The 18,946-nt window shown below is 36.8% G+C and overlaps 1 protein-coding gene across 3 annotated transcripts; it reads right to left on the bottom strand.

Moving 5' to 3' along the window:
* Window positions 1–1,904: 1,904 nt before the first annotated feature.
* Window positions 1,905–18,843, bottom strand: LOC108673394 (upstream stimulatory factor 1). Of its 3 annotated transcripts, none has more exons than XM_018161215.2 (6): window positions 18,510–18,843; window positions 7,565–7,781; window positions 7,104–7,196; window positions 5,822–5,941; window positions 4,550–4,938; window positions 1,905–4,007 (listed from the first exon to the last, which is right to left on the bottom strand). In XM_018161215.2, exons 2-6 carry the CDS (start codon window positions 7,761–7,763, stop codon window positions 3,828–3,830), a joined length of 981 nt encoding a protein of 326 aa, XP_018016704.1. In that variant the 5' UTR covers window positions 7,764–7,781; window positions 18,510–18,843; the 3' UTR covers window positions 1,905–3,827. The 3 variants fall into 3 exon arrangements, with proteins under 3 accessions (XP_018016704.1, XP_047738311.1, XP_018016705.1); XM_047882355.1 differs by lacking the exon at window positions 18,510–18,843 and adding an exon at window positions 18,348–18,393; XM_018161216.2 differs by lacking the exon at window positions 18,510–18,843 and adding an exon at window positions 8,093–8,346.
* Window positions 18,844–18,946: the final 103 nt, after the last annotated feature.

Genomic DNA, 18,946 nt, shown 5'->3' with positions numbered 1-18,946 from the left:
TTTCTAGACTAAATAGAAACGACATAAACGCATTACGTTAATGTAATATAAATAAGCTCATTCGAATTGCTGCAGCGCTAAAGGCTCCTATTACAATTAATCAGCCCGATTCGTCAATCGGGCTGACACTTGCAAAGCATGCAGTGAATACGACACAGAAATACACAAGGGTATTTCTGTGTCGTGGCAATGTATTATCAGCAGAAGAAACCTAACTAATAACTAGTAACTAACAAAAACTAATAAAATCAGACTCAGAATACAAAACGTAAAACAATCGAGTTAACCGGTGCTTAAAATTGAGGCGAATAACTTTCCAGAAATTGCTAAGTAACGAAAAATATACAATTTAAAACTATCAGGCTAACACAAACCAATATTCACAGTAAATGTACACTAAATTAGTTTAATTCTAATAAATACAAGCATTTAAACAGAAATAATCTATCATCGACTCGTTTCGAGGAGCTAAATTCTTCCTCCCTAAAGACATGAAAAGCCCACTCCAGTTATCCAGACTGACTATCAATATATGTGAAAATTGACACGTGATGCATGAGTCAACTAGGAAGTTAAGAAAGAAGATGACCGCGGAGCATAACTGCTGCACGAGCACATACCAAGATTGAACTGAACGAGATAAACCATTTTGAAGAAATAATAGTAACTCACAGATTGAACACTTCTGTGATAACAATAAATGATAATCTTTTTTTTAATAACATAAAAAATTACTCATGCCAGAAGCAATTTCCGCTTCATCAAACTTCTCTAAGAGGAATGCGGCGCGGAAGAAATTAGCATGGCAACCTCGGTCATTTGAATCATGTACTAACAACTGGACTGCAGCGTGCATATACCCGTATGATGAGTTATCAACCTGAACTTTGTTTTTGTTGTCTCAGCTTATTGACCAAACCACCTCAACCTTTATACATCACAATAAAAAGCAACACGTATGAACATCAGTCGACTTAAATAAATCTTGCAATAAATAAATCTTGTTCACAAAAAAGCCGTTTTAAGAGGTTCATAACTTGTGAAATGCAACAATAAAATGCTGTTTCAAGATGTTCATAAGCATCATAACATAGCAAAAATCTGCTCTGGCAGACAGACATTAAAGTTTCCTAAATACATGGTGATCAATTTTTTTCGCTACAATGTTTTCATCCATTCATCTAATGTAATATAAATTCCGAAACTTTTTAATATTGAATAACTAATCCTGACACAATTTAAATGTTCCAGCATTCGATTCGTGAATTGTGAAGGAAAGTTTCCATCATGCGTTGTTTTTAATGGGGGGCTTTTTCTCAAACTATAATTCACCTTTGGTTACCATAAACTAAAGTTTCATGTTGCAAATACGGTTTTTCAAATCCGTAATAAGTAATTATCACCTAGTTTCCCCTGAATTTACTCAAAATATTTCAAACTAACAATTGATGACTTAAAGCTTCCCAAAAAAATGAATAGTACTTAAATGTGCCTGTCTGAATAAATCGTTTCGGCTGAAATACTATTCATCCGGGTCCAATAACACAGTGCAGTTGAGGAATATGTCAACAAACAATCTGGCGAGTCAAGTCGTTCACTTTTTTTAGAGCTTATTAAAAATGAGGTCCGTTTCCTTGCGAACCGGATACGATTAAAGTTAAGATGAGGATTAACAACATTTAGTACAAGGGTTTGCCGCCTGTTTCATATGCTTACGTGTCCAAGAGCATAAGCAACAAATGTGTTGGAGAAAATCAGACCATCACCGGTCACCGAAGGGCGATCAAAGGTAAATCAAGCAGGAAAATGTTGCAATCCTCATGAGGTAAATAACAAGTCAAAACACTCTACAGTGCAGGATCTTTGCTTATTCAACGTTAGAAACACTTACTTCTTTTTAAAAAAAATCGACGTTCCAGACGCACCATGAACGCATGAAACTTTTAAACAAGATTTTTCAGTGGGTTGTCCGGAGAACACCCCAACACAAGAGCACAAAATTGCAGTCAAGTCAACTCTAGGCACACGTACAGGAAATGAAAGCTATTGCCGTTGTCATCACTAGTAGTAGTTGTAGGTGAGAGATTTCTAATCACTTCAGATCATCTTCGTCAATTTCGCGCCGAAAGCGCAATATTCTGTTTGCAGGGTCAGGTTTCTTCGTTGGTTTTAGGCTCGCAGCCTGATCCATCTGGTCTTGAGCGCATGCTTTTCTATTACTGAGGCGCAGGGTCGATCCAACTTCTGTCGTTTCATCTCAATCAGTAATGGGCTGACACGAATGTGGTGTTTTTTCGAATGTGTGGGTCTTTTCTGCCCGGTATCAAGGTGCCGTGCTAGATATCTGGCAGCAGGTTACACTCAATTAGATATTGTCTAAGGTTGTCAGTTCAAAAGATGCATCGGGGAACTTCCCTCAGCATCCTAGACAGCATTTCATTTGGGCTGAGGGCAGTAGTGCTGGGTTAGTAGTTTTGCCGAGTTTCGTTCTGGCTCGGGCATTCCGCCGTAACATGCAAGACCGTCCGGGGTACCAAACAATCATTGCAATACGGCGTTGGACGGCGTTCGATCAGGTAGCTGTGAGTGAGGCGCGTGTGGCCGATCCTTAGTCTGCACAGCGCTACCTCCATCTTCCGACATTTCTGGTATGATGAATTCCATATTTGTACACAGTCCTTAGTTGTTCTTAGTACAGTCCTCTAACATTCTGCCACTGTTCCTGCCAGATATGGCGGATGCTTGCCTTTGATGATAGGGTAGTGGTCCAGGCAAGGGACCTGCTCACTATGGATCGCCTAATTTAATGAGGCGGCGTCTACCGCCGCCTCGTCCTCCCTCTCGTTGCCTCGCACCCCCACGTGTCCGGGCACCTAGCAGACGCTCACCGCTCTCCCTGCCCCCGCCAGGCGCAGCAGGCCGGTCGGGATGTCCCGGACGATGGGGTGCCTGCTGTTATAAACTCTCAGAGCCTGCACCACACTTTTGAAATCTATAAATATGGTAAAGTCGTCTCTGGGCAATTCATCTATGAGGCTACGGGCACAGCTGACACCGACGAGCTCAGCGGTGTAGATTGATGAGCTTGAACTGAGTCGTCTGACACCGCCGCTGCACATCCCACTGCGCCGTTCGTCTTAGAGCCGTCGGTGTAAATATGTGGTGAGTTTGCATGCTTTGTAGATGCATGGTTGAAAAAGAGGTTTCTCATCTTGGTTGGGTGTGACCGTTGCTTCAGTGGGTAGTTTTGGTCCGGGCAGAATGTGTTGATGGGGATGCGCCATGTAGGGGTATCCTCAAACGTGACTGGTATGACTTCTAGTTTATGAGCCTGCGTTGTTGCAAGCAGTGTTTCATTGTCTTCGGAGTACGTGATAATGACTGGAAAATGTTTGGTCGGTCTTCAGCTATAACGCTGCGCCATGTTGGGATAGAGGTGATTGCTTGAGCTGTATTCGGCGGAGATAGAGTGGAGGTTTGCCGCTCTCTCCATAGAGGCTATGAGTGGGGGATGTTCTAAATGCTCCTGTACATGTCCTGATGGCGGCGTTGTGGACCGGATCGAGTAAAGAAAGGGTTTGTTTTCTTGCGTGTTGCTAGATAATGCATCCGTAGTCCATCTTTGTTCTAATAATGGCTCTATAGAGGCGAAGCATGGGGAGCTAAAATCACTAAAAATTGTTGATACTAAAAATTATTATTCTCTATCCCGCAAGAAAGTGGATAATTGAGGCAATTTGAAGCAAAATGCTGTTGACGATTATTTACAAAAAGTAAGATGAAGAGGCACTAAGATTAGTAATCAATTTAGTTACGATGCAGCGTGTTCACGAGAGCTGTTCTCTTAACAAAGCATTCTCGTTCTTCAGTTGGTTATTTTGCTCTCTGAGCAACTGTAGCTCGTGCTGTTGTCGCTGCTGCTTGCGCACAGTTTCAGTGAGCGTCTCGTTCTCCCGCTGGATCTCCTGGATGTAGTCGCATGCTTTTGCCAGTATGCCTGCTTTGCTCTGCAAAATGACCTCCAATTTATTTCAGGAAAAATTAGAAAACAATTCTAACCTTCAATTCATCACATCCAAGATTGATAACACTGACATCATTGAACTGGTAAAGGCATGAAGAATTCATATTCAAGAACTTTCTACTAGTTTAGGATATACAGTTCAAGTCAAACATCAAAGAAGGCAATCCCTATTAATTTTTCCGGGCCCAATTATTCGTTAACACTGATTTTGATTTTTAGAATGACTCAAATTATGAAATATTGCATAAAAGAAGATGCCAGTAATGTTCAGTAAGAAACACAACTAAATACATGCTTATTTTCATAGTTTTGCATAGCGATATAAATCTTGATTCAGCATAGCAGGCAAGTCTACATCAAGAAACTGACCTCGCTATATATTTCACTCAAGATTTAGCTCCAATTAACGTTTAGGGCTTGTTTGTAAAGTTCGGCACCTAAGCTCACTCACTACCGAGATCACAACAGTAATCATTAAAATTGGTTTAGTGCAAGGAGGTAGCGACTTGTGATCCTCGCACTCACCGTCATCATGTTCACATTTCTCAAATGCGCCTCATTGCAGTTGGGTAAAATCTTGGCCAGTTTGCCTATCCAGTTGTTAATTTTATCCCTGCGTCGTCTTTCGACTTCGTTGTGGACCACCCTTCGCTTATCTTCCCTGGCACGCCCCCTGGAGTTGAGCAGAGAACTGACCGCACTAGCAGAACCTTCATTCTTTGTTGTAGGGGGTCGAGGCAACAGCAAACTGCAGCCATTGCTGCTACCGTTAGTGTTATTAATGCTACTGCTAGTGGCATTGACGCTGTGGTTGACTACACTCAAACTGCCGCCTGAAGATACAGAGACGCTTGATGCAGAAGGCAGACCGGTGATGATTGTAGGAGCAGCATCTCCCACCAGATACAGCTGACCTAAGTGCGAATATTGGAAAATTATTCGCCGTGAAACGAATTCAAGACATCAGCAGCTGGTGCAATTATTGCTTAATGCCGTGCAGTCATTAGCAACATACATGCTGTGAAGATTTTTGCATGTATGGATCTTAATTACGGTATCAAATAATATAGGTAGGAAAATATTTGGATCTTAAACTATGGAACCCTCGGGGATACCCTTGCTTCGCGCACGGACGTGGTAGCCTGAAAATCATCCAGATTTTGTACTTAATGCTCGGCGCTCGCCACAATCTTTTCGTAGCTGACCGCCGTTTACTTCTATGGCCAAAACGACACAGGCGTGCTTTCTTCTTTTTACCTCAAGTTCCGTGCGGCAAGCAGCCTCTACGACAAGCCTCTCTTAGAGGCAAGCAGCCTCTAGACCATCGTTTCTTCTCACTACTCTTTTGTCCCTTTTTGGATGAAGTCTCATGACGACTAATTTTTTATCCCACTTTAGCCATTTCGTATCCTTCTTCTAGAATCTAGAGGCTGGTATTATGTTAGCTGGCTATCATATAAATGCAGAGCATCCATGAAGGAACATCTACCCGCCGCGTCCCGGTACCGTCGAACACGGACCCAACACTCCCCCCCCGGACCCGCTCAGCTATAGACAGGCACCAGCAGATCTCTTGCATCCCTCCTCCAACCCACCCAGCTATGGTCAAAACATCCCTCGAATCAAAAACACCCAACACCAGAGACACAGCCCTGGCATATGTGGCACATCAGCGCCAAAAAAAACATGCCATGCTTTTCTATCGATTCTTGATAAAGAAATTTTAGTTAAAGAATGGATGGCAACAACACCGGTGCTGGGTAATGTGAGCAGTCACCGAGATACAATTTTTCTCACCGCCTGAAGAGAAAATAGTGCCTGGTGAGGCGCTGGACTCGTCTGTTGCTAACAGCAGCTTAGTTTCTGAGGCGTCTGATGCCGTAAGCAGTGCTGGCAGCCCATTTGTTACTCCAGCACCTACAAAAATGGGAAAGTTAATTTCACATTTGAAGCACAAAAAAATGACAGTTAACATAAACCGGATAATTGATGATCTCAACACATTACATGAATCATACTGAACTTCAACATTTTATCTCAAGACCCATAATTCCTTCACAACCCTGCCCACAGAAGTTCCTTGTTTTGACATTTATTGATTACTTGAGTAAATCCTATTTTATTGCTGTGCTGGCATTAAGAAAGCTCCAGGCTGTGCCGGCTAGGCTGGACCTTTAGGGAGTATTAGGACATACTCATGTGAGGCACATTAAAGGGCATATTTCAGTTACTAGCCTTGGGTAGTTGAAACTAAGAAACAATTTTATGGTAGTGATGACAACTAAGTGGCTTCATTCAGTAAAGACAATAAGTTATTCTAGTTAGTCATTGTTATGTTATATGGAGAACAATCTTTTGCGTCTTTGTCCTCCGGCAGCTGCGGGAGGACAAATACATAAGCCGTGCCTGATAGATATTTTAATTTTATTTCCTGTTATGCTGTTTTAATTAATTTTCTTTTGTGCCTCAATATGTGACAACGCCCTATCTTGTGCCATGTTCTTTTCTGTTATTTTTGTTCAATGTTTTTTTTAATTCTCATTTCATTTATTTGTTTTATTTTTTGTTGTTCCAGATCATCACCTTTGATGCTGGGGCATCAACACAACCCTGTAAGTACTGTCAAGAGGCTAAATGTTCCAGTCTCCAGTGATCCTATATAAAGTATAACACAAAGAAAGAATCATACTATACAATTTCTTTAGTTTCCTGTACACACAAATCATAATAAGTTAAAGAAAAAGAGGGACACTGTTGCCTTCAATGCTAATGAAAGTATATACCATAAAACAGATTATGGACCACTGGTGACTTGGTCCATTGATGGGGGTGACTTGGAATTTAACAAAAGAAAACCCTATAACTCAATTAATTCTTGCCTTAGAAAAATTGTGTTTATGGCTCTATAAGATAACCTAGAAATGCAATTTAGATTTATTTATACATTTACTATGACCATTTTCATCACAAAAAGTACCGTACCAGTGCTAAAAATGGTCACCTCATTTTATGGTACTGAAATGTAAGGGCTTTCCTGTCATACAGAAAGTGGAGGAGACAAATGAGTCATGGAACTCACTGGAAGAATGTTGCAGGGTGTGTTGTACTGTAGGCTGAGGTGCCTCCAGGAGAGACTCTGTAGGCAATTGCAGCACTCTGCACATCACTGTACCTGAAATGACAATAAGTTTCATACTAAATATCTTCTAAAGATGAAAGTTTCATGATTACTAACCAAATTTTAATGAAAATCTTTGCATTCACATATATTAAAGAAAGGAAAACTGACCTGCTTCATTTATGTAGATTTATGTTTGTTGTCAATAGGAACCAATTTTTATTTTTCTGTTCAAAAAATATATAATCCTTGCCCTATAAGGATTATATACATGGTTCAAATACATTGCCATCTCTCATTTTAATTTAGGTATACAAATGAATAAAATCATACAAATCTTTTAAATTGGGTGACAATCTAGAAAAAGTTGCTTATTTCAGCTGTATTGGTTGATATTATATAAATTCTTATTGCTGGCTCACCTCCAGTCTCCTGCTTTAGAGTAAATGTTGTTGTTTGTTGGTCTGATAGTCCAAGTAATATTTGTGTTGGGGGCTGTTGTTGTGGTGGGACTCTCATGGTCTTGATGGTTATGCTGCCACCACGAGTAGCACCAACACTGTGCTTACTGGTTGTGTTGGTAGCAGTGGTGGAAGTTGAACCAGTGCAGCTACTCATCATCACTCAGCCCACTGAGCTCTGTAACAAAACAATAATGCCTATAACATTGTAGATAAGAGTGTAACCTTACTTCAAACATTGGAATTTAGCACTGAATAGGCAGAGAATCTGAAACATAAATTGTAGTAGTCACGAAAGACTACCCTCAAATTTTCAAATCATCCAGCATGATAAAACTCAGTCAGGTTATAAAATAAATTACAAAATTTCCATTGCACAGTCCATGATATATATAATAAACAAAAATGCATATAAAAATAGATTCTTTATTTGATTTCAGAAATATATATAAAATATAATTACATAACTTAGGCAATGGCATAACTTACGTAGGTAATGGTAATCTAATTCTTGAAAAGAGTGTTGCAGAATTGTTTGATCAAAACGTTAGTCATATTTTTGACAATAATGCTACATTATTGGCATATTGTGCACTGAATGTTGCACAATTACGGTCTCAGAATGTACTCTGGTCACAGAATCTACATAAGATTAGTATTTGATAATTGCGCGACAGAAAAAAATGGATGCAACTCTGCAACATGCAAATTAGCAAAAGCCTCATTTATGAGACAAAAATGCCTGTAAATGGAACAAGAAATAATATGTGTTTAAAAATTAGGTACTTTTCAAAGACAACACTTCTAAAGAATCCTGTGTCTCTGGTGTTACATACCGTAAACTGGGGTAACTTAGACTCCCGGGGTAACTTAGACCACTTTTCATTTTTTTAACAAAAACCCCCAAAACTCAAAAACGAATTGACATAGAAAAATTCTGTTAATGGGCATTAAAGGCCTAATACTGAGGCTACTCATTTGGGGGAACTTAGACCACCTGGGGGGCAGGACCCCCCATTTGCAAACTATGAAACTTTCCTCAAATTTGTCATTTGCATATGTAACTAGAAGAGTTCTACTACAATGCACCAAAACCTGGAGTTATTTACCAAAAAATATAATTGATTTTACCAAACAGTGTAAGATACCCCCAGAGCTGGGGTAAAAAAGACCATCGATTTTTTTTAAATTACATCAAAACTATGAGAGGCAGGAGCCAGCAATTTATGGTGAGTGAAGCTAGAGTATAGACCTGTATTTTGCATGTTTCAATTTAAGTTTAACTTATCTAGTAAAAAAATGGCATCTTTTAAAAAAAAAGTGGTCTAAGTTACCCCAGTTTACGGTATGTACAATGAATTTCTAATCTTATTATGGAATATTAAAAAATTAATTTTCAAATTTTATTTTTAGAGTTAAAAAAAATTTTTAAATTATTCTGTCAATTGATACCGTACATGCATTGTCTCTGACTTTATGCAAGTATGCAAAATTTCAGATCGATTGGACCGGTAGAAGTGTGTTAAATATTGATTATAAGTTATGTAGAAGACAATTTTTTTTGTTTTTTAATATCAAAAATAAAAGTTTTTAAACTTTCATATTTATTCTGTCAATTGATTCATGCATTGTTTCCAACTTTACACAAGTGTGCAAAATTTCAGATTGATTGGAGAAGTATAAGTGTGTGTCTGATTGCTTAATCCTGTACTATTATTTCATTTTTTATGAAACAGGGTTGCCAGACGATCATTTTTTCCGGGCAAATTCCGTGATTTAGTTTTTCTCAATTGTGTTGGCCGGCTATTATTTATGATAGAGGTAATTCCTAATTAAATTTTAAATACTGCAAAAAAGGAAATAAATGGAATTTTTATGCGGAACCTACAAATAAACTAGTATATATTGAGTTATCGGCCTTTTTGGTTCTTGTTTTTGGCCGATTTTAGGCAACATGAATTATGTACCACTACGTCCTGGAGAAATACATTTTGTGGTACACATATGTACCACTTCCGAGTCAACGTGTTTACCTTATTTATGATAATTCTGGAATTTATGATACTTCACTGGTGAGGGTCTATATAGGACTCATGAACTTGAGAAAGATCTAAAAAATTCTCTGCTTTGCCAACATCAGTCTATCACTATGCCTCAAAAAGTACAAGGGTAAATGCACCATATTTCGACACTGTGGGTAATTCTAACACCCTTCAACTTTTTCCTTTATAACAAGCTTTCTTTTAGTTCCATGCATGCGTAGATGGGTGAAATACTGACATAATACTATTGCGCGCAAGATTTCTGCAAAACACTAGGTCTAGCGGAAAATGTTAAGATCTGCTGAGTGAAAGTCCAAGTCAGCTTAGTGAAAACATCGAAACATGTATGAAAGTTGACAGTTAACCTTGCTTTACTTAATAGTGACAAACTGTTTGTGTAGAAAGAATATTATGGCTTGAGACTTTTAAATAACTCTGTGAATATATTAGGAATCCTTTAAGTATCCCGTCAAATGGGATAAAAAGGGACAGGCGGGGTAAATAGGGATGTGCATCCCACATTTTGTTGAAATGTTGTAGCAGCTAAACTAATCAAAATATTGTAAAACTAAAAATAGTGGCGTAAACTTCAATATTTTTACTATCTATTATGTATAAAGCTAGTCAAGAAATCAAACATTTACTATCTCTAAAAAATTGTTGAAATAAAGTGTGAAAAGTGCAATTTTGGAAAGATACCTCTGCTAAGGTCTGGAGCAAAAAAAATATTCGCCATATTGAAAAATTTTACTTACATAAAAGTTGCACCCAGGTGTTGGCTTGAAAACATAATTGACAGAATTTGCCTATCTCATTCAAAAAAAAAAAATGGCAGCCATTTCCGCGCGCTGGGGTAAAAAGGGATACACCCACCAGGGTGATTAGAGACACCCCCCAGGGTGATTAGGGACACCCTTAAAAATGCATTTACAGTAGAACCTCAGTTAGTAAAGGCTCCAGTTAAAAAAAAATTGATTAACAACAAAGAATTTTGATTACATTTATCTTGTTTGGTGAAAAAAAATTCACTTATCGAAAAATTAGTGCATCATCGGTTGTCACAAAATTGTACATAGAATGCTATGTATAGAATTGTGCACCGGGCATCATAGAATGAAAAGTAATTGACCTAAACTATGATATATATTTTTTCAAAACATATGATGGTTGTCACTAAAACATTTTCTGTTTCAGATATGTTTTTCATGATCTTTTTTGTTATAGTGAAATCACTAGACTCAATTAAAATTGTGCAAAATTACAAACCATCCTGTAAGCTTACAGATACAGAAGAAATGCTACATGGCTGCTGATATGAAGCTTGCAGTGGACAAGGTAGTAAAAATCACAGAAAATGTCATTTATTTTACATCTACATCATCTACAATGAAAGAGGAGGACTTCAGAGTACCGTACTGTTAGTAATAGACGAGTACACTCTGCATGCTTCAAATGTTTGAAATTGAGTTTTATTTCAAGTGTCCCTTTTTACCCCCATTTCAAGATTAATTCCGGAGCCTTTTATATTGCGTCTAGCACCTTACAAATAGCATATGGAATTTTTTTGAAAATGCCATTTGATAGCCCTTGCAAAGAGCTATAAAATGAGCCTAAACTTGTTTCTGAAATGTTTCATGGTAAGACATTATCAACAAAAACCGCTCAAAACCGTCCCTTTTTACCCCATTTGACGGTACTTGTATTTGCTGAGTTTAAGTGGCAAATAAATTAATAGATGATTGATTTAAGAGACGGTTTTAGAAACATAAAAACTAATTCCGACACACAGGGCGTCGTATTCTGACACAGGGTGTCGGAATCACGAATTATGATTTTGAAGCGCTGCTGGAATTAGTCTCACAATATGCCGCATTTAGTCATGCACATTGTCAGAATTCAGTGATTTTGTAGGTTTGAATTCTAAAGGCTTTTAAATAAATTTGGCAACAGTTTGTGATGTTTCATCATTGCTGGAGCATAGTGTGGTGTTTTGAGAGTGACGTAAACCAATCAGAACTCAAGTTGCGCATGCAGTGATCTATTTATAGCCATTTATTTCTTGCCAGGGTAAACACACCATATTCTGACACCTTAAGGATGTAGCAAGAAATAAATGGCTATAAATAGATCACCATATACAAGTATACTTAAAGGATTCCTAATATATTCACCAATTTATTTAAAAGTCTCAAACCATAATATTCTTTCTAAACAAACAGTTTATCACGATTTAGTAAAGCAAGGTCAACTATCAACTTTCATAGGTGTTTCGATATTCTCACTAAGTGACTTGGACTTTTCCTCTGCAGATCTTAACATTTTCCTGCTAGACCTAGTGTTTTGCGGAAATCTGGCACGCGATAGTATGATGTCACTATTTCAACCATCTACGGATGGGTGGAACTAAGACCAAGCTTAATATAATGGAAAAAGTTGAGGGGGTGTCGGAATTACCTACAGTGTCGGAAATGGTGCGTTTACCCTACGTCCTTAAGGAGTCGGAATATGGTATGTTTACCTAACCTATTTTGAATATAGGTTACTCATAACTCATAAGGACTAAGGAGGCTACTAATTTTCATTCAAAGAACACAAACTTAAAATGTTTCTATACTAATAATTTAAGAAACAAGCAAAACACAATAAATTATTTTGTTAATAACTATGATTCTCTGAATTAGAAGCAAAATGACTTTAGATTGTAAATACTCAAATTAATTATTAGCCACTGCAAAGAGCTATAAAATGAGCCTAAACTTGTTTCTGAAATGTTTCATGGTAAGAAGTTATTAACAAAAAACGCTCAAAACCATCCCTTTTTACCCCGTTTGACGGTACTTGTATTTGCTGAGTATAAGTGGCAAATAAATTAATAGACGATTGATTTAAGAGATGGTTTTAGACACATAAAAACTTATTCTGACACACAGGGTGTCGTATTCTGACACAGGGTGTCGGAATTACGAATTACGATTTTAAAGTGCTGTTGGAATTAGTCTCACAATATGGCTCATTTAGTCACACACATTGTCGGAATTCAGCAATTTTGTAGGTTTGAATTCTAAAGGCTTTTAAATAAATATGGCAACAGTTTGTGATGTATCATCATTGCTGGTGCATAGTGTGGTGTTTTGAGAGTGACATAAACCAATCAGAACTTGAGTTGCGCATACAGTGATCTATTTATAGCCATTTATTTCTTGCCAGGGTAAATACACCATATTCTGACACCTTAAGGATGTAGCAAGAAATAAATGGCTATAAATAGATCACCATATACAAGTATACTTAAAGGATTCCTAATATATTCACAGATTTATTTAAAAGTCTAAAACCATAATATTCTCTCTACGCAAACAGTTTACCACGATTTAGTAAAGCAAGGTCAACTATCAACTTTCATAGGTGTTTTGATGTTCTCACTAAGTGACTTGGACTTTTGCTCTGCAGATCTTAACATTTTCCTGCTAGACCTAGTATTTTGCGAAAATCTGGCACACAATAGTATGATGTCACTATTTCAACCATCTACGGATAGGTGGAACTAAGACCAAGCTTAATACCTATAATGGAAAAAGTTGAGGGGTGTCAGAATTACCCACAGTGTTGGAATATGGTGTGTTTACCCAACCTATTTTGAACATAGGTTACCTACTCATAAAGACTAAGGAGGCTACTAAATTTTCATTCAAAGAACACAAACTTAAAATGTTTCTATACTAATAATTTAAGAAATAAGCAAAACACAATAAATTATTTTGTTAATAACTATGATTCTCTGAATTAGAAGCAAAATGACTTTAGATTGTAAATACTCAAATTAATTATTAGCCACATACTGACATAGCTAGTTGCCTAGTTTCCATTTTCATAAGATTGAACAATTTAACACATTGGCTGCGATTGCTGATTTGGCCCGAATGTCGTATGGGCGATAGGTTCAAACTTGTATATCTTCAGTAACCCGGCATAGCAAGGAGAAAAGTTGTGTGCAGCTCTGCAGGGATATGTTCTGTCATTGTGTCACGTAAAATTGGTGACAGTATTTGGTGCACATCGCTCAGGGTTGAAGTTCATCATTATTCTTGGTGATGTGTACTAAGTGAAGCCATGCCTGTTGTGGCTCATATTGGCTCACGCCGCCTATCGTAATCACTTCTAGTACTGTGGGCGATGTGTACCAAGCAAAGACATGCATCTATGGCTCATATTGCAGAAAAACGCCTAAAGTTATCACTTGTATAACTGTGAGTGATGCGCGCAAGTAATCTACATTAGTTTTGAGTCATAATTGCACACATTATGACTACAAGTATCTCTTAGCTTTTTGTGAATGATGTATATTACGCATGGAAATTAGTATGGAAAGAGATTGGTGTCCAGGTTTTCATAATCCTGAATAAAATTGAGGGTATTTACATTGTTAGTTCAGTTATATTTACTTTAGAGAGATCATTCATTGTATATATTGTCTTGAGCTTCTGTTACAAACAGCATCTCAGAGAGAGTACAATCAGGATGTAGATCTCAAATTATCAAGTGGGAAAGAGGACAGCCCACTTTCATTGAACTAACTAGAACTAAAACCAGGATGCGCTGCCATGAATGCTTCAACAATAACAACATGCTCTCTGAGTCTCAGCTGCTCAGCAAATGAGGGAAGTGGCCGAAGTGCTGTAGCAAAGGTGAAATTTGAAGGGTAAAAAAATATTTTGATGACTGAAGTGTGAAGGAAAACCATACATGTGCGATAATTGTTTTTCAATCACATTTGCAATATAATGATGTTGGCAACATCTAATGTTGTAGTTGCAGATCAATAAAAAATATTTTATTTTGTTTACATAGGTACCTATATATATTGTTTTCATCAATGGAAACAAATTTTGTAGTTTTTGTATTACTTGCATTTGAAAAATAACAAGAAGACTATTTCTCTAAGCAGTAGTTTACTTCAAATCATTCTCTAACAATCTAACATGCCTATTGAATTGTATCATTGAAATCTTAAATTTGAAAGAGTGACAAGATTTTATAAAAATATGTATTTTTCATAGGCATGTACCACATGTGTACACATCGCGATTTTGAGAAGTACCCACTGTGCAGAGAGTGGATGAATATTGCAAGATCTTTGGCAACGCTTCATAAGCAAAATTTATGCCTTCAGAAGATCTTGCCAACACATTCAGATTGAAATTCTTGCATTTAATATAGTTGTTAGTCTTCAGCCAACTATTTAGAAAAAAGTAAAGTTTCCGGAATGTTGGATGGATCAGGATGCAGTGAAGCTTGTCCAGAAATCAGTTGCAATGAGTTCCCGCCAAAGAAATGTAAACATCAAGTTTACGATTACGTAGTTGCGGTCACATTAGAGCAGTCAGACTGCATTATCACATGTTCAGTTGACACTTGCTGTACAATGGGACTGTTTTTAGGGTAAAATTAGTTTTTTGGGGTAACATGTGTATGCAACCTTGTAAATAAGTTTGTGGCTTTTAAATAGTTTTTCATTAATCAGCGTAGATGGCTTTTCATTTAAAATTACCCAGCGACCAGTGTGGAATTCTGTATAGGTAATATATTCTCATGTCAATATAAGAAAACGTATCAAAATACCAACCCTACCACCGCGTTACACCACCTTCCACTGCAATGAAAATTTATAAACTGAGCTCATTGGAACCTACCGTGCTTCCGAAATTGCGCGTGGTTTGAAATCCAATCCCGTGTTGCCAACAACTAATCAAGTTAACTAGTCGTTTATCTGTAGGCTAGCGGACACATTTTTGCAATGAATACGTTTTAAAATAAAAATAAAACACATCCAGAATCATAAAAAATTCACACGATTGGGCAATACCAACAAAGTTTTTGATATCACACAAAAGTATGAGATAAACTTTGACTTTTCCAAGGCGTACATTCACATGGTGTTTCCACGATCATATCTGACATGGCAACATCACAGGCATAGCTTTTGGTCATGTCAAGTTCGATTTCACAATAATGAGACTTGATCCACATTCCATTCTGAGATTTAAATGATTGAAAGTTTTTTTTTAATTATAAAAACCTATTTATACGTTCCAGATTTGATTTTTTTTCATTTTTTGCCCTATTATGTTGAATTTATCTTAATGAATTCACTTCAAATTCTGAATGATTTCATATGCCATCCTGCGTTTTCAAACGTTTTGTGTCTTTTAGAAAATTTTCGTTGTTTAACATGGGAAACTATTTCATTATATAAAACATAGAGCACATACCATACCATATAGTGCATTAATAATACAATTTAATTCAATATAAATTAATTTCTAATTTAAAAAATATAATCAGATTTTTAATTCAACATTTTTCTAATAGAATTTAATTCTACAGTATGCACCATCTAGTGTGTTAAATAATAAATTTTGATTTAGTAAAATTTTATTTTATTTTTTAATTTAATTTAATTCTACAGCTTCAACCAGTAAAAATGAGCATCATAGGAATCAAAGTGAAACTGTCTTTCATACATCACAAATTGAATGACATTGGATGGATTTGATAGGTATTTTATTAATCCTGTTTATATATAAGAACGGAAATGACGCTTTTATTTCAGAATGATAATGGAAATGTTCCTACTATTTCAGAAACTTTTCTTGAATACACTTCCAAAAACTAAAGTTCTGTAATCAATGGAGTCTTTGAAATGACAACATTGTTCAATTTAAAATTTTTAGCTATAAGAGTAAGATCGTCATTTGTCAATATGAGGAGCATTCATTCGTCATTCCTGAGGAGCTGTAAGAAAAAATTCGTTGTTTTTTATGTAAAAGAATGTTTTTCAAGTAAAAGAAATGTAATACTTGATTTTTGGAAATACGATGTTAAAATTAATGATCCGTATTAGAATTCAATAGACGTTACAATTTCAGAATTATCTTCAAAAAGTTTGTTGTTGTTCGTTTGATCAGAAGTTTTCGTTTGTTTAATCAGAAGTTTTCATTCGTTTGATCAGAAGTTTTCGTTCGTTTGATAGTTTTCGTTTGTTTGATCAGAAACAGAAAAGCTTCCGTTCATTTGACCAGAAACAACATTATTATTCATTCTCTTGCATTAAGTATACGAACGATTAGTTAATTCGTAATTTGTATACAACCGTATACAAATTAAGTAGGTACCTATACGATTAATCATCCCGCTAGATCACCGGTAGCGCCCGATTGGAAATTTATGATCCTGATCAGGAGTACCTACTCCAAACAAGGATTCCCACGGAATTGCGCTAAAAATGACGTGCACGGATTTGGAAGGGGTTCTTAACCGTTCTTGCAGAATTGCCAAATTTCCAAGATTAAATGGATTAATAAAACTATGATTTTTAATATCTCTATATTTATCCTTTTAGTGCTTTAATCAGAATGCCAATAAAGTACTTGAATCATTACAATGCGTTAACATTTCGCCTTTCTTCTAAGACAGACTATAAAAAATACATTTATTCAAAATGCTGTATTATGAAAATAGTAACCTGATTGATTGTTCATTATCTACCCGTAATTGCGTGCATAAGAATAATACGATATACAGCAATAGAGCATTCAGCAATGTTCGAACTTGACAGTTTTACCTCATCAGCTGAGGGTAGCGGGAAAGAAGCTAGATTCCAATTCAATTCAGTTGCATGTTAGCTCACGTGTTATGTAGTTCGGCTGGTCTGAACTCTGAATTGCATGTTTAGTGTGCATGATGCCGATGGGAAACTCTGCCTAATGATTACTTAATGAAGTTTAGTTCATTGCGGTCAACTTAAGAGACAAATTTTCAACTAATATTTTGTGACGTTTCATCGTTGCTGACGCGTAGTGAAGTGTTTTGAGAGTCACATGAAGGCAACAGAACTTACGTAACGCATACGGTTTTTTTTATAGTTTTTCATTTCTCGATGCGTCCTTAATGTGTTGGAATATACCGCGTTTACCCTAACATGCCTATTGAATTGTATCATTGAAATCTTAAATTTGAAAGAGTTACAAGATTTTATAAAAATATGTATTTTTCATAGGCATGTAGTACCAGTGTACCACTGACCACATGTGTACACATCGCAATTCTGAGTAGTATAGCATGTACATACTACATATATCATATATGGCGCAGTCGCACATCGCGGCCAACTTGTTAATACAAGAACATCAAACACTACCTATAAATCTTTAGAGCCAAAGGTCAAGCTGGTCAACTGAGTGAACTGACTCAACTCAAGTCAAGGCCTTGCCTAGGTAGGTATGCACCTAGTGTCTAGTGACCTGGTACGGACTACGGGGTACCTACTTACCTAAGTTAGCTACCTTAGTTACCTACAAGCATAGTGGCAAAGCAGAGAGTTTTTTAGACTCTCCCTCAAGTTCATTTTTGAATACTATAAGTAGTCTAGTAAAGTATCATGGATACCAGAATTTTCATACTTTAGAAATTAGTTTAAATCTTAAGTAGTTGAGGAAATTAAAAATGAACTGATTCCAAAAAAGCTCTGGTTTGCCACTATGCCTACAAGTAAAACACAACACTAGTCTACACTCTACAAGTAGGCCTATCATCAAATTAGGCTTAGGCTATGAACTTTAACTTATGAATATTAGATCTAAAACATACAATAGAAATACCAATGACACAGAGCGATCGCAGTTGTTTACAATCTGAATGTTCACCTCTGAATTCTTTTTCTTGAACATATCCCATAAATCCATCTCATTCGTTCATACGTCTACGTCATAGTGGTCAACTGGTCATAGTCATACCAATACTCATTTTTGACCACAATAATAAAAAAATTGGAAACCACACGTAACATTATAGAGAATTTAGACTACCTCATCTGTTTTTGTATTAGCCAAGTGGCGGGAGCGAAGTTTGTTTTGGTCACGAGATCACCGACAACAGGTCATGTGAGCACTGATCGTCGCCATAAATGGCTGACTACAAACGAACAATAGATGCCACATAGCCCCTCGGCAGTCGGCACCGAGTGAAAACTTTTGCGCGCAAGTCCGAAAGGTGAAATTATACAGAAATGTTTTATGAATTACTCGAATATACATGATATCAATCATTTGCAGTATTATACTCCAAGGATAGTAAAAACTTTTAATGTAAAATCAAATTATATCGCGAGTTACTGAAACTTTACGTCTTTAGAGCAGTGGCGCACCGATCCGCGAAATGAAATAGGTAATAAGTATTGAGATCGTGACCCATGTCGTTACCTATGTCGCTGACTCGCTGTAGAATTAAAAGTTTCAAATTTATT

The sequence above is a fragment of the Hyalella azteca genome, unplaced genomic scaffold, assembly GCF_000764305.2.
Source record: "Hyalella azteca isolate HAZT.00-mixed unplaced genomic scaffold, Hazt_2.0.2 contig10287, whole genome shotgun sequence".
Lineage (NCBI taxonomy): Eukaryota > Metazoa > Arthropoda > Malacostraca > Amphipoda > Hyalellidae > Hyalella > Hyalella azteca.
This window is presented reverse-complemented; position numbering and strand designations above follow the sequence as displayed.

Bases quoted from the DNA above. Each gene is read 5' to 3' on its own strand.
- LOC108673394 (XM_018161215.2), bottom strand. From the start codon at position 7,763: ATGATGAGTAGCTGCACTGGTTCAACTTCCACCACTGCTACCAACACA. The intron at 7,197-7,564 runs GTGAGCCAGCAA...TTGTCATTTCAG, and splicing joins TCTAAAGCAGGAGACTGGAG to GTACAGTGATGTGCAGAGTG. The intron at 4,939-5,821 runs GTGAGAAAAATT...ATTCGCACTTAG, and splicing joins CACTATTTTCTCTTCAGGCG to GTCAGCTGTATCTGGTGGGA.